This window comes from Nuphar pumila, chromosome 13 (genome assembly GCF_984573655.1).
Source record: "Nuphar pumila chromosome 13, dmNupPumi1.hap1.1, whole genome shotgun sequence".
Lineage (NCBI taxonomy): Eukaryota > Viridiplantae > Streptophyta > Magnoliopsida > Nymphaeales > Nymphaeaceae > Nuphar > Nuphar pumila.
In genome coordinates, this window is record NC_143261.1 from 92102918 (window position 1) to 92119306 (window position 16389).

General features: G+C 38.4%; 2 protein-coding genes across 9 annotated transcripts in view; both read right to left on the reverse strand.

Annotated features, from left to right (window-relative positions):
- Positions 1 to 4695, reverse strand: part of LOC149819175 (TOM1-like protein 1) — a 28918-nt gene extending 24223 nt beyond the window's left edge. The window contains exons 1-3 of one of the 2 annotated variants that reach the window (XM_089986505.1): positions 4547 to 4695; positions 3434 to 4007; positions 2837 to 3109 (exon numbers count right to left, since the gene is read on the reverse strand). In XM_089986505.1, coding sequence (XP_089842631.1) covers positions 2837 to 3109; positions 3434 to 3952 — 792 coding nt within the window. In that variant the 5' untranslated portion in view covers positions 3953 to 4007; positions 4547 to 4695. The remainder of the gene's footprint in view (positions 1 to 2836; positions 3110 to 3433; positions 4008 to 4546) is intronic. The other variant, XM_089986506.1, reaches the window with a different exon arrangement.
- Positions 4696 to 8369: 3674 nt separating this feature from the next.
- The window catches only part of LOC149819176 (bZIP transcription factor 1-A-like), a 37790-nt gene continuing 29770 nt past the window's right edge, over positions 8370 to 16389 (reverse strand). For 5 of the 7 annotated variants that reach the window (XM_089985270.1, XM_089985271.1, XM_089985274.1 and 2 more), the window contains 12 exons: positions 16194 to 16308; positions 16039 to 16092; positions 15805 to 15906; positions 15329 to 15418; positions 15171 to 15230; positions 14608 to 14768; positions 14425 to 14479; positions 10252 to 10294; positions 9873 to 10171; positions 9255 to 9332; positions 9034 to 9159; positions 8370 to 8930 (listed from right to left, as the gene is read on the reverse strand). In XM_089985270.1, the coding sequence (XP_089841396.1) occupies positions 8808 to 8930; positions 9034 to 9159; positions 9255 to 9332; positions 9873 to 10171; positions 10252 to 10294; positions 14425 to 14479; positions 14608 to 14768; positions 15171 to 15230; positions 15329 to 15418; positions 15805 to 15906; positions 16039 to 16092; positions 16194 to 16250 (1248 nt within the window). In that variant the 5' untranslated portion in view covers positions 16251 to 16308 and the 3' untranslated portion in view covers positions 8370 to 8807. Of the gene's footprint in view, positions 8931 to 9033; positions 9160 to 9254; positions 9333 to 9872; positions 10172 to 10251; positions 10295 to 14424; positions 14480 to 14607; positions 14769 to 15170; positions 15231 to 15328; positions 15419 to 15804; positions 15925 to 16038; positions 16093 to 16193; positions 16309 to 16389 lie in introns of all 7 variants that reach the window. The other 2 variants (XM_089985276.1, XM_089985275.1) reach the window with 2 other exon arrangements.

Below are 16389 nucleotides of genomic sequence, written 5' to 3' on the forward strand. Positions count from 1 at the left end.
AGAATGTGATTGTAGGATCGCTTACCTAGAATAAGACATGAAACCCGAAAGAATAGATCTCACATTTTTTATTGTAGGTATGACCTTTTAATAAATAGGAGGAAGGAGTGCACTCCCCCCCCCCCCGCCCCCGCGTGACAGGGGCATTGTTACAAAATTTCTTGAGAACTTGAAATGACATTGAAACCTACAAAACTTCTATATAATTTTTAAAAGGTTTCTAAAGCAAAATATTTTGGTACACTAATGCCCCTCTTCTGTCTTTAAGTAGTACGAATATATGAAGTCCACTTTAGAGGACAAACATTTACAAGCACGAATAGATACTGAAATCAAGATGCTTAAAACCTACTTCTGGACCTATAGACCCTCAGATCACACTTTCCTTTGAAGTGCTACCCAATAACCAACATTTACTGAAGAATTCTCTTGCTGATTTCAACGAAGAAACCATACAATAAACTTTTTCCATAAACTGGCAGATAATAATAGTGTTTAATAAAATCGTATACAAACCGGTCTACCTCATACTCTTGCATTAGAAAAACAATAATATATCATCCTTGAAACGAGAGTTCGGATTAATTTCTAAAAAATCTTATAATAGTATTATAAGCCCATAATCGTGTATGAAATGCCGGTAGTATCCGGTTAGGCCCAAGAAACCTCTCAAGGCCTTGACCGTGCATGAGGACGAGCCAATAAAAGAAGCAAACAAAGCAGACCATTCAACAGAACTTAAGCATTTAAAGAGAAAAGGTTGACTGAGATTTTTCTAGCTAAAGCAGTAGCATGTAATCTGAAAGATAAGGATTCGTATTATTCATTGCATCCTCCTTCATCTTCCCTGCCCTTTTTGCTACATTTGAATCTCAAAACTGTTTGTTTTTGTCATTATTGCATGTGGCAATGAATTTTTTACCAAAGAAAATCTTCAAGAGGGTATTGTAATCCTAAGTTAATTTTTTAAGATGATACCAAAAGGGCAGTAGGATACCTTACGATCCAAAAGAACAGGCCATTGAGAACCTATAAAGTTCTAACCAATAGCGAGAGCACGGAGTTGAGAACATTTGAAGCTCTTCAAGTGATATTATACTAGGTTTGATAATAAATTATCATGAGATCACATTATAATTTCCATAAAAGTGACCAAATATGTGAAGAGAAATAATTCATCTGGAAGTTAGATTAACACCTGTATGTCAATAAAAAAGTCTAGACATTCACTAGGAGATACCTGCACCAGAATCATAAAAGCTTTTAAAGGTAATTAAAGTTGTTTGTGTAAGAAATTCCTAGAAATGGGCACTTAAAAGTTTAGAAGTTGCAATTTCAAATATGATTTTCTGAGATCAGGTCTAATACTCTTGACTACTCAATCACTGAAAATTCTTTATAAGAATTTTGACAAAAACAAAAACTAGATTCCCCAGATTAGCTAATGATGTCAAAAGAAAGTTTGTTAAGCTTGTGTCCATGTCCAGTGTAGAAGTATTTCAGTAAGCTCCCATGGCAGAACTTGCAAGATTGACACCGAACATAAAAGTTGATGCAGTATGTTATATAAGGCACACAGAAAGAGAAGATAAGGATTGTTATAAGAAAATGAAGGACCAATTGAACGACTAGATCATCTTTCAATAGAAGAGTGAGATGAGGTAAGTGAAGTATCATTTCATAGTTTGACTCTCAAAGAATGTTGTAAAAGGTTAAAAAACTCATGTACATCACTGTTAAAATACATGTAATCAATATATATATATATATATATCCAATCATACCCAATAAGGGTATTCCTGTAATTCTGCCCAATAGGGGCATTCCAGTCATTTTTATATTTTTTCTTCTTTTCTTATTTTTCCGTTTTCTTTCTTTTATTTTGTTTTTCCTTTTTTTGAAATACATTTAATGCATTCGCATTGGGGGTCCCAACTAAGAGTCGTTGGGCTCCCAACGGTCGACACCTTGTTGGGGCTCCTAATGTGGTCTCTCTCTCTCTCTTTCTTTTCTCCCTCTCTCTCACTACTCCTTGCCTATAAATAAGTGGGGTCTCCCCCTTTGTAAAGTATGGTTTCTTGAAGCCCTTTCTTGCATTTATAAGATTTTATGTTTGCAAGCCACTGTTGGCTTTTGTGTATATCCATTTTGGACTTGTTCTTTGCTTTCTATGTGTGAATGTCCATTGTAGGACATTGTATTTATTTCCGCATATTTCATTACACCCCACAACAACTTGCTATGATATGAGATAAGGAGAATCATCAATGGGTAGTAACAATCAAATGAATCATATAAGGTATTTATATTCCAAATTAGCAATTAGGTGGATCAAAACAATTATGCAAGGCTTTCGAAGTTACTGAAGAGATAAATAAGTGGTTTGTATAAGCAAGAATTGTGAGAGGATAAGATATCTATTCCTTTGATGTTTTCTCCATGCGAAAATAAGTCTGACAGAATGAATTCAGTTCTTCCAATAAATACACATACAAAATATAAGCTAGAAAAGGAAAGAGTCCTTAGAACATAACATCATAAATACATGGTCCTCAGTTAATGCATCCTATATGAGGACCACTTTTTTTATTACCAAATTTTATTTCATTTAAAGCAACACAAAATCAGTATATTTGCAACCCAAAACTAAAGTATTTAATGCAACATCAAGCAAAACAAGTCATATGAAAATTTGAAGTCCCAAAATTCAAGATCCAAGGTGACCATGTAAACATTTTACGACCAGCAAACCAGTAGGAAGCTGCATATTCTACTACTGACATTATCTTACTTAACTATAGCTATATATCAAATTTGAGGAACATATTAAAATCACCTTTAGAACATCCTGATGTGGTGACGAAGATAAAACAGTAGAAAGAAGCTCAATGCTGTTATGAGCAACATCAAATGCTTCCTTTGTTTGTTCTGGAGAAAAGCTCTGAATAGGATGATTGTCATGAAACTGCGGCTGTGGATAACTTGATAGGTGATGACCAAGAGGATATACATTTTGATCTTGAGTAGCAACTGAAAGTGGTGGGGTAAAGATTGGTGCCAGACTCTCATTATCTCGTCCAGGGAAACGAATGCCCCTTGATTTTAAACTCTGTATAAACACAAAAGTTAAGCAACAAAAGTGGATCAATCTGTTGTTTCTGCAATAAGAAAAGAACCAAATATCATGCAGCCTATGGAAAATCATGTACAAACACATAATAGAAGGTAACACAAGAAACTGCAGGCTCAATCTCAAATATCATCACCATTGAGAACAGGGCATAGCAAACCACAATCCTGTTATCAGAACTATTAGCAGTGATATTTTGATTATCTAATAGTGTCATTTTAAATTGTTATGAATTCCAGAGCTAGAAAAAGAAACAACAAAAGCAATAACTATATAAGCACTGAAAGTTCAGTGGTTATCTACCTTGTAAGTCTCCTCAAACACAGGCAAGTAACGCAGTTCATCGGATGATTCACCCCACTGTTCGATCAAAATCAAAGCTTTGTTTCGATTGTTCACGATAGTCTGGGGGTCATCAATCAGCTTAACCATCTCATCAAGAATTCTCTCAGATGCAACCTCAGAGAATGCCTTCTCGCAGTTCTTAACGCATGTCTCAAGCAAAATGAGAGCCAAATACTGGACTCTAGCATTCTTCAACATGATCCTCTTCTTGATCGCTCGGATAACTTCTTGGCTGTTAATCTTTTCACTGTTCACCATATCACAGATTTCCAAATTAGATGCCCAATCCGGATGCTCCATAGTCTCCATGGTAGCTTCCTCAACAATTTTATCAGCTTGGTTTTGCCCCTGCAAAAGCTCCTTCACCTTGAAGCTCATCGAGCTCATCCCTGCCGACATTTTCCTCCCAACCTCGGCACCACTGATCTTCAACCGCTCACCAAAAGCACTAACTTTATCCATCAGGTTATCCCCCATCTTTCAGAACCCTAGTTTTCGCGCAAAAAAATCAATGGCTCCTAATAAAAGACAACTTCAATCCAAATAAAATTTCAATTCAGAAAAGATGTGATATCAAATGAAAAATGAATCAAGCATGGCATCAAGAAAAAGAAAAACACGCATATCTAAAACCCTGGAACCGGCCCTTCTGTGCAACAAGCATACAAGAGCCCCAGTGCTTCCTAAAAACCTGCTAATCAAGCAACAAACTCTACAAAACAATGCCTACCCACATAAATTTATACCACAAAAACCAGGGATCAGGCTAAAAAACAAGTGTCATTCCATTCCTAAAACCCCAATACCCAATAAACCCAACCCCCTCCTGCAAAACCCCACAACCCTAGAGTTTCTCAAACCCCGCAAAGCCCATCAGAAACACCCCAAAACAACGATTGCCCACATAATATTTCACCGAGAAGACCCAAATTTGAGCATCAAAACAATGATTCACGCAGTTAGGAACGACACCCACGAGCTCGATAAATCAAAATTGCCTGAATTTCCAAACTAATCACGAAAACCGAATCCCAAAATCTCCAAAAAACAGAACAAAAATAAGGAACTTACCTCGATTTCCGAAATGGGGATCAGATGGAAGATAGGAGAACAGCAAAAAAGTAAAACGAAAACTGAATAAAAAATCAAAATTTTCGGAGATTCCTTGGAGTGGTAGTCTTCTTCGTGTACTTTAGCTCGGAACGACTTGTATCTACTTTTTATTCCTTCCGTATTTTTATTTGAAGAAGATGTGAGCCGTCGGATCATGTAGTTATCGATCTTCAGCCGCCCAAATCTCCTCTCAACAACCGACTGGCTGTCATGGAGTCAGAACAGCGGTAGTCAACGTCAAAAGTTTCGTGCGAAACAGGATTTGTCCTCTCCATGGAAGGTGTAAATGAATCGGGTCAGATCTGACACTGGATCCAAATCTCATATATTGTTTCCACATGCAGATCTTGGTTTGTTGAGTTGGGCCACATGTGTTTCCAAATCAAATTTGATTTGGACTTTGGAGTCATATGAATCAGAATCACATGAAACTCCTGGTGATTCTGTTTCTCATTTAAATGAGAAAATAAGAGTTCATTTCTCACCACTCATCTTGTGATGGTTGCTTAGCCAATGCCAATCAGATTCATTCTCTCATTTGCGTTTGAGTCCAAATCTCACGAGACTCGACCAAATATGTAATGTGCATTCTTGTTGAATTTGGATTTGCTTAATCAGATTAGTTTTCTAGTTATGATGTAGTATCTATGTTGAGTTAGTAAGATTAACGATGAAACTTCAAGCAATGGCAATTCAAAGTGTCAAACATCTTAGTGAATTGATATTATAAAATAACATCTACAAAAAGTACAAAAGAACTCCATGAAAAATAATAACACTAGAATTTAGGTATAGAACGAAAGGTTACAAATTTACCAAGGAGGAAATGGTGATTTTGAAAATGGGTCTTAGAGGTTATTTTCCCTTTGTTTTAGTAATAAAAATATTTAAAATAAAAGACTATCTTTTTACGAAAGTGATTAGATGACCGCCTCAGTTGCGTTTTATATCATAACTCTAGTTGACTCTTTAAAATGATACTTTTAGCCTCTTTTTTAAGATGGTTGAATGCCACTTATGTAGCTCTTCATATTTGTAAATATAGTAAAGGGCAAATTAAGTAATTTCAATAGTAAAAAAGAAAAGAATTCACGCAATCATCCGAGCAATTTCTTAAAAAGGTAAGTGTTAATCTTAAATACTTAAAAATTGAGGTAGCTATATGTAAATTTATCATGAATTGGGCGTCTATATGCATTTTGTGGGCTATTTCAAATAACAGAAGGCAAGAATTAGGCAGCTGTATGAGATATTGAAGTGAAAGCTGGTGGTTAACCATAATATTCAGCAAGTTTGGCGGTTATATGAAAAAATAAATAAATAAAAAATGAAAACGTGTATGTGTTTTGTAACTAAAAATGCAGCATAAGACCCCACAAGGGCTCCGCTCATCCGGCAGGGGTGACTTGTGAATGCCACAAAGTTGACGGGACATCACAGGTTCGAAACCAACAGGTGGCATCTTTTGCGACAAGGTCAAAACTGGGTGTTACTCTCTAGTGGGCAGGGGGACCTCAACCGAAGGGTTTTTAGCTTGGATTATCCAAAAAAAAAAAATACAACGTAGGGTTTTTATTAAATCCTAAGTTAACGATTTGCATCAATGATCATAGTCAAAGTGGACAAAACTTAGAATTTTCATCTTTTATGGAATAATATTGGATCCACACTGGATCTTCTTCAAAAATTAACATATTTTTCTAAATATTTTTCTCCCTTTATCATAGTTTAATGTAGGTGTCATACATGTGTCATAGGTGTCCTTTCATTCTTCAGTATGGACTAAAAGAGAACATTAACTGAACAGCAACTACCTTAAAATGGCCTTGTGAACTAAATCAAAACATGAGGAAAAGACACAAGCAGAGGAAGATAAACAAAACCTATCGATGAATCTATTTCTTTCAGCAAAAAAAAATGACAGATGAATGGAAGACTAGTTTTATTTTCCCGGCACAAGATAATTAACTGAGAGTGGTACTACCTACAAAAAGTATGAAAGGACCATCTCCTTGCTCGCACTTGCACCTGCAAATACAAAGAATAAACCTGGACTTTCTTTCTTTTTTTTTGTATACACAAATCAATCAACTGCTTGTCTCGCTCATGTGACTACAGGTTTGTCTTAAGTATGATTCAAACCGAAGAGTTCAAGACCAACTAGAAAAACTAGTGTGACATGCAAAGGCGTAGCTAGGGGGGGGGGGGGGGGGGGGCAGGACTGGGCTGTAGCCCAGTCCTGCCTCCCAAAACAGTTAAAAAAAAATTTAAAAGCCCAGTCCTAACCCAGCCCTAATTCCATATGAAATAGATTTTTATCCATTTTTGTAGCCCAGCCCAGTCCTAGCCCAGCCCCGACTGCAGCAAATAGTTTGATTTGTCCATATGAAATAGATTTTTATTAATAATTGTAGCCATTTTTTATTTTATCTCAAAAAAAAATTGAGACAGTTTTGAAGATGGCAAGAGGAGCAGTTATGCCCTCCCTCGACATGTATGGAGCCCAAATCATGCACAATTACAATCGCCCCCAAGTGTTTAACACGTCAAGAAGCACATTAGAGGCCAATTTTCTATGCATCACTAATCTGATTCAACCAACCATCACTACCACAAGATCATTATTATCATAAAGAGAATAGAGGAAAGAAAAGGGAGAAACACAACATATGCTTATGCTCATGCTTAGCTGCTCTATGCAAAATCCGTTCATGCTAGCACCATGAGCTCGGTTGGTGGCACACCTGAAACGCATGACAAGCATCCCTCGAGGCTACATGGTTTTCACCGATATTAAGCAACATTATGGATTTCGCAACGATATCTTTGTAGCAATTACAGAGATGCAGGCGGCGAGTTACTACACGTTTGTGACGCTGATCCAAATGTTGCAAGACAGGATTCCAAGCAATGCCACATTTCTGATGCCAAGCGACCGGATGCTGGCCAGGTTCCTGGTGACCAAGAATGCCATCTCTGAGTTTGTTTGGAGCCACATAATTCCATCACCTCTTTTGTATGACCACCTCAAACATTTTCCGACTGGAACTTTGATCCCCACATACTACCCAGATCACATGCTTAAAGTATCCATCCATCACAGAAGAGTTCTTCTCAACAATATTCAAATTGTCCATCCGAACGTCTGCACTGCAGGCTCTTCCATCAGGTGCCATGGGATCGATGGAGTGTTGGTACACGTGGCCAAAAGAGATAGATCCACCACACCCCACCCACCTACCATGAGACCTCCACCAACTCGACCTGAGAGTCCAAAAACATCACCACTTCCACCTCCTACTCCGCCATCCATGGCACAAGATGGAGCCCCATCTCCCACTGAATCAACTCCTATGAAACCCATATCTGCAGCCCCCCACCCTGATCACTGGGAGAACACAAAAAGTAGCTGCACTTGTATCATGTGCAGCAGTAATGCTCTTTGCGGTTTATTGATGCAGCAGATAGTAGCATCCACAAATCACAACGCAGTCGTAAATGATTGCCCTGCCAATATTGTGAGTTTTGGAGTAGGCTAAAAGACTGCTATAGATTGATCAGAATGTTGTCCAAGGTTACATGTGTACCTCAGGCTAATTTTGCACTATGCAATTAACAAGCTTAACTCCCAAAGTTAAATTGTTGTACATGCCTGAAAACCACATGCAAACATCCCCAATCCTGTCTCTGTGATCTATGGCTGAACTCCATGCGTGTGTGTGCATGCGTGTGCATGTCTGACGGGGAGAGAGAGAGAGAGATCATGCTGAAATTTTGATGACAAATTACGGATTCAAAGACATTATTAACAATCATCTAGATCATGATACATGGGCACACTACCCTTGGTCTTTTAAAAGAACTCTTGAACTATACTGCAACTCCATATAACAATAATCTTATTGAGAATTAGCTCAAACTTGGGATTGATCTAACCGCATTCAGAAGAATAGAAAGGTCAAAGATTGATCAAAGCCTCTAGTCTAAAACTTCATGCGTGACTGGCAAAGAAAGTCATTAGCTTTGTCATTCAGCATCATTTGGCTGCTGATGATCAGGGGCCTGACCAGATATAACAGAGGCAGGAACTTAGAAGAGACAGCTGAGCAACCATGGACTTTTCTTCATGTTATGTGATTCGATTGGAAGTTACAGCTGATGGTTAGGTTACAGTCCTGGTAAAAATGCTTGATGCTTCTTAGAGGATGCTACGAAACAACTATGCTTTTCCCGTAGTCAAATTAGAGTCTGTGTGTCCTTGATGATCATTGGGAGCAGCATGTTGGTCTATCCTGTCAGATCTTGAATCTTCATGTCCATCTGGTATTTCCCCTAGTTTCTCCTGAAAAACGCAATTTGGATATGTACAACCAGTAGTAAAAGAGAGAGAGATGATGATGATGATGAAGCAGGAGGGGGAAAGATTGGGTTGCCATGCATTTCACCTTAAGAGAAGCATTTTGAGAATAAAGCTGTTCAAGATCATTTCTGACACGATTCAGTTCTGATCTAAGGACAGTATTTTCCTCCTCAAGAGTATTGACACGCTGAGCTAATTCTTCACACTCAGCCTAAATAAATCCAAAAATAACTTGTGAGCTGAGTGTGGTTCCATGCCTAACTAAACCCTAAGCGTACTTATTAGAACAAAAAAGATATTTCCTACCTGCTTCCGTAATCTTGATCGACGTGCTGATTCCCTGTTAGACTGTTTCCTTCTCTGCTTCTTGAGTTCTCGCTCATCCTGAATTTGGAAACAAAGAAATTATAATTCCAAAACTATCATAAAAAGACAAGTTTCCATTAGTAATAGTGAAGAAGGACCTGTCCATGCTACAGCGAAGGAAGCCAAACTACATCGAGGATTCTAAAACAGCATTTCTGATCTTAGAAGCCAAGTCCACTTGACAAATTTTAAAAGGAACCTAACCAGGTTTTAATTAATAAAGGTGTGATATAAAAGACCCCAAAACCAACTTTAGCTCAGGATGAATACCAAAATTAAGGATTCGTCGCCCTTACTACACTCCCAGTAAATTTTAAATAACAGGACCTCCTAGATTCCAATCTGATAAAGTTTTAACGATATAAGAGTTGACTTGTTCTAGGATTAGCTAAAATTTTCACCCTTACCACAAAAACCCAGTAAATTTTGAACAGGACCTCCTAGATACCAACCTGATAGTCTCGACTCTCAACGCATAGAAGATTATATAAAGCAGCAACATCTTAGAGACAGACAATACATCAACTGCAACCAAATATGAAACAAGAAAAAGCCAACCTGTGGCCAAAGTTCTGACTGTACTTTGTCACGAGATCCAGCAATACCAGAGGGAACCACTTGACCAGCAACTGAAGCAGTTGGCAGTTTCCCATGCAGCGTTGATATAGGAGAAGAAGCTGCTCCACTCCAATAATTCATTCCTATATTTAAATTTGTTGTAGGCCCGGGAGGAACCCCAGGCACACCAACTGTTTCTATTGTCATGACTGGCATAGTCTGATTTACAAGATTATGTGCTGGAGTTTGCCTTATTCCATTCTGCATAGTGGATGCAGTACCATTCTGACATGCCCCCACTGCAAATTGAGATTAATTATGTGTTGTCAATAACCAGGACAAACTGATCAACTATGACAAACTACAAATATATAACCACCTTCCGCAGGACCTTGCTGACAGTAAGCCTTTTTCTGTGAACCCTGTAAACAAAGTCATTTGGTTAAATCTATGAAAATCTTCTATAACTAAATGGATAGTGCACTCTGAATGTGCCACTTCTGAAAGCACACACAATGTGCCAGACGAAATTGAAACCAGAACCAGCAAAAGTGGTCTCCACAAGTTGCTGGCAGTAGAACCAATAAAGATAAAAAGAACAATAATAATATTGTTAAAGATAAGTTCCAATGTTATGCAGATACTGAAACAAAACTAGCAGAACATGAAACAGAAAGAACTAAAACAAAGGGTAGCCCAATAAAGCCAGATAAGGATGCAATTAAGTAGAGAGATGAGTGAAACATTAATTAATAAAGTTTTACCTATAAGCTATGTCACACGGACTCGGCTAAGGAGGTGCCCCACCCTAGTCGACACGCCCCGACACAGGTGAGGACTCGGGTGCGGCTTCGGACTCGGCCCGGACTCGGTCAACGCCGAGTCGGACTCGGTCAACGCCGAGTCGGACTCGGTCAACACCGAGTCGGACTCGGTCGATGAGTCCAGGCCGAGTCCGTCCACATTTTGGACTCGGTCAACTTTGACCGAGTCCAAAAATGTCCATTTCGACTTTTAAATTACATTTTGGATCTAGGTCGGGTCGGGTCTGGACCCGACCCAGATCCAATTTTTTTTTACAGCCGAACCCTAAAAGGGGTTTATCGACAGGGGGAGGGGCTTACCCTCTCGATTTTGCTTCTCCCCTTCAGCCCCTGCAGCTTTCTCCTCCACCCACGCCGGCGATCCAGACTCCGGCGACGGTACGCACAGGCAACCACCGTCTCCCCCTCCGTCAACACTCAATAGGTACGTCGATTAACCCTCCCTTGCACCGTCTGCTCGCAGAAGAGGGGCTTGGCCCCTCTCTGTGGCTCCTATTCACAGAGGAGGGGTTTGGCCCCCCACCCATCCCCCCTCCCTGCACCCTCTGCTCGCAGAAGAGGGGCTCGGCCCCTCCCTTTGCCTTCGATTCACATAAGAGGGGCTCGACCCCTCATTTCCCTTCTGTCCGGCGTGGCAAGGCTCGGCCTGTCAGCCGAACCCCCTCCTTCCCCCACTCCTTCTTACCCCTGCCGAACAAAAGGAAAACGAGGAGAGGCTCGGCCCCTCCTCGTTTCCCCTGTTGCCTTTGGCTTTTTGGCAAGGGCGAAGCCCCCGGCACGGATAAGGTTCAGCAGGGGCTTGCCCTGCCCCTCCTTTTTTGCGTTAGATAGGGGGTAGCTCCTATTACTATTATTTTGAAGTGTTTATTAACTTTATTTTATTTACTTATTTCTTTTCAGTTTTTACTTTTCGGATATAATGGCGAGTTCTAGCGGTAGTGTCAATACATTTGGTTCAAGTTCTAACCCTGAATTAGAAGTTTCTCAACCACTTTGGAGGCTTGTGACAAAAGGGGTAAAAGCTAGTAGTGGTGGTGGTGGGAATATGCAGTTTCATTGTAATCTATGTAAGACTGTTTTCACAGGTTCTTATACGCGTGTGAAAGCACATCTTTTGCATATTCGTGGTCAAGGAATTAGAGCATGTTCTGGGGTTGACAAAGACATGTTAAAGCAATTAAAAAAAGAACAAGAGGAAGCTGAAAAGAAGAAAATTGCAGAGATGAGAAGCGATTCGATTAATTTGTCTTTTCCTACTGCTAGTGATATACAAGAAGAGCTTTTAAAGAAAAGAAAGATGGAAAGCAATAAAACAATACAAGCGTCATTCAAAAACATGGCAATAGCAGAAATTGATAAAAAAATTGGTCGATTCTTTTACTCAAGCTCAATTCTTTTTAATGTAGCTAGAAGTCCATACTGGAAAGATATGATTACATCTTTGGCTAATTGCAATTTGAGTGGTTATGTGCCTCCTAGTTCAGAAAAACTAAGAACAGTCATTCTTGCAGAGGAAAAAAATAGAATTGAGGACTTGTTAGAGACTCAAAAATTTGCATGAAAACGACATAGAGTGTCGATTGTTTCTGATGGGTGGACTGATATACAAAGGCGACCACTGATAAACTTCATTGCTTACTCACTTAATGGGCCAATCTTTTTGAAGACTGTTGATGCATCTAGAGAGTATAAAGATGCTGAATATTTAAAGAGATTATTTGTCGAAGTGATAAAAGACGTGGGTGAAGAAAGTGTGGTGCAAATCATTACTGACAATGCTCCAGTTTGCAGTCGTGCAGGAATGAATTTGGCAAGTGAAGATACATATTCACATATTTTTTGGACTCCTTGTGCAGCACACAGTTTAAATTTGGCACTTAAGAGTATATGCAATCCATCAAAAGATGATGCACATGCACATGAAATGTGCTTATGGATTGAGGAAATAGAACATGATGTTCGAAATATTAGAAATTTTGTTGTAAACCATCATCATGCCCTTTCTATATTTAATAGGCATTCTGATCTCAAGTTATTGAAAGTTGTTGAAACTCGTTTTGCTTCTCTTATTGTTATGATAAAAAGAATTAAGCAACTCAAGAATGCATTGATGATGATGGTGGCTGATCAAGATTGGGATTTTATCGTACTGAAGATGATGTCAAGGCTCAAACTATCAAAAAATGCATCTGTGATGATTTTTGGTGGGATACAATTACATATTTTGTTGAATTTACAGAGCTTATTTGGAAAATGTTGAGAGAAGTTGACAGAGATGTACCCATGCTTCATAGAATTTCTGAAATGTGGGACAATATGATTGAAAAAGTTTAAAGTATCATTTTTAAACATGAGAAGAAAGATATTGCACTTGATGATTCAGAATTTTACAATCATGTACATTCAGTTTTAGTGAGAAGATGGGATAAAAGCAATACACCTTTGCATTGCATGGCACACTCTCTCAATCCAAAATACTACGCAAAAAAATGGTTGAAAGCAGGTGTTGGTCGTGTTTCTCCAAATGAAGATCCTGAGATATCAAGAAATAGAATGATATATTTAGGAAGACTTTTTAATGATCCTCACATGTTTAAGGTTATAAATAGTGAGTTTGGCAAGTTTTCTACTGGGAGATTTGATTCTTTAGCAACACTTGTGGCAAGGGACGAGGAAGATCCCCTTAATTGGTGGGCAACATATGGATCAGAGACACCAAATCTGCAACGTCTTGCAATGAAGTTGTTATCCCAACCTGCTACATCATCTTGTTGTGAAAGAAATTGGAGTACATATGCTCAAATTCACAACATTAAAAGAAACAAACTCACTAGTAAAAGAGCAGAGGATTTGGTTTATGTTCACTCAAATCTATGATTAATTTCTCACTGCACCAAAGAAGAGTATAGGTACTTTTTTTTTGTATTCAAAGTTTGTATTTAAATATTTGCATTTAAAGTTTTAAGTTAGATACTAATATAGTCATTTTTTGATGCAGTTGTGGACCATCCAAGAATTGGGATGTAAATCCAGAAGATTTTGACTTGGAGGGAGAACATAATTTACATACTCTCAACATGGACTACCTCGATCATGTTCTTCCCTCTAATTCAGACGATGAGGCAGATTTATGATAAGTTTTGTTGTTTATCACACTCACAAGCTTCTTTATGTGTTATATTTTGGTAATTTTGTGTTGTTAAGAATTACTTTTTTATTTTTGCTTTAAAATTTACAATCTTTATGTGTTAATTTATTGTTATATATAATTATATATATTTAAAATATATATATTTATAATATATATTTTTTAATATATATATATATAGCCGAGTCCCCATGTCCAAATTTTTTGGAATTGCGCCGCACCCGTGTCGCACCCGCACCCATGTGACATAGCCTATAAGTAGGAAACTGGAGAAACAAAACTCCTAAAGCTGACCCGCATAAATAAGATAAAGCTTAGTATAAGTATCACTTCTTGGGGTAAAAAGAAATCTTATTATAATTTAGATAAGGGGTCATAAGAAAGGCAACAAATAAGGCTTTATGACAATCATGATTTCAAAGTAGCAAGGGTATCTCCGACTCAGCAATAGCTAAATTTCAGTACTAGAAGCATGTTTGTCTGCTATGTGTGCATGTGTGTTAAAAGGAAATATGGCATTTTATTTTTCATGTTTCATGCTAAATAGAAAGCAAGCTAAATTAGTAATTAGTATACATACATTCTCGGAATTTGCATCACTTCCTTCACTAGAACCTTCACTTCCACTCTCATCACTGCAGATTTCATATTTCATTTCAAGTATCAGCTGGATTAGTTAGTGTGAACAAATGTACAGCCAATGTTCCAACTAATGAGCCAACTATAAACACGGGAAAAGTCCACTAGAGAAAACCCCATATACCTTTGAGAGAAAACTCCATTGGAAGCTCCTGATGCTTTTCCCACATCATTACCCTTTCCAGTGAGCATATTCAAGCTGCCTAAACTTCCTTTTGATTGCTTTAGGCAGCTTCTTTCCTTACCATCTGATGACTTACCCTCAACTTCTGCACCGCTGGGACCCTGGCATGATGGAGAATGTCATGTCTATGTCATCTGACTTTACATATATCTACGGTATCGCTAACATGCATTGCATATATTATAATGGGCGTCAACAAGAACACATGTTTCTATTACCCCAAAAATGTTGTGCCAGTCTAGAAAGAAAAAGGCATCACCAGAATACTCAAGAAAGCAAGGAAAAAATAATGACACCCAGTCAGAATATGCCGCTTCTATCCAATCCAGTAAATCATACCAGAATCGTAAATTCCTTCTAGCTTAGTCAACTTCCTAATTCAAATAAACATGATTATATTCTCATGCAAGTTCCATGCATATGCCTTGACTTAAATAAATCCTCCACGGAATGCATAATGTGTGTGTGCACGCACACACACACATAGAGAGAGAGAGACTCACAGAAACTTCAGCATTGCCACTTGGAGAAGGCATGCCATAAGGACTAAATGGATGTGATCCCTGATGCATAATGAATGATAAATAAACAGCACAAAGCATTAGTCTAAACATAGCAAGAAATTTTAGAAAAGCAGCATGTTCAAGTCTAGAAATCATACCGCCACAATTGTTGGATGAGCATACAAACCACCATGAGGATACATGGCAACATAAGGAGGCGGTGGGGTCCCATATGGAGGAATTAGGTGCTGCAAGATGCAATTTGACAGGAACAGTTACATAATTTGCAAGAGAAGATTTACTGTAAACACCAGAACAAATAGACTTATATACCCCTAAAAAAACCTCATGGAATTAGTCAATAATTTCAACTTTAGCTGCATTACTCTACGGCTGCAGCCATGCTCTGAGGCACCCCTTCTACACGCAAAACAAGATTATTGTATTCAGGCTAGTCAATTTAAAGTTCCCAGATTAATTTATTTATTTATATTTTTGTTTGCATCAGATAATCTCATAAGAAGCAGATGCATATTAGACACCAATTTGGACACCATTTTAAAACATCATCCAATGTGACCTTGCTAGACCTAGCAAAGCTTTCATAAAGAAAAGGTAAGAACTAAGGCATTACCTGAGCACCCCACATATATGGATGAGCTTGAGGACTCGATGCCACAGATGAATGGAAGAAACCAGGTGGAGGGATAGGGGGAGTACCAGAGCCATAATAAGCCTATCAATGAAACTATACCTATCAGGATCGATAGTTTGTTTCAATTATCACATATTGCATGTGAGCTGGTAGACACATGCACATGGTCAATTTTAGCATAACCATGCAGAATAAAAAGAATGTCACTAGCACCTGAAATGCAGTCCAGTCAGGATATACTGCGGCACTGCTAGTAGGGGGCTGTTCCTGTGAGAAAAAAAAAAAAAAAGGAAACATGGTCATTTGATATTGAATTTCCAAACTATTTATAACCAATAAAAAAAACTAGCAATGGTGTGAACAAATACCTGCGTCCCAGAGGTCTTTGCAGTCTTTCCTGCACTATCCATCTCACCATTGCCCATGGTCCAGGTGCAGCTCTAAATGAGAGACCAATCCATCTTTCTTAACAAAATGTATATTCTGCATTAAAAGAAAAACCTGATGAGAAGCACGGCTTCATCAGGTATGCTCACAACTACAAACAATCGGGAGAAAATAATT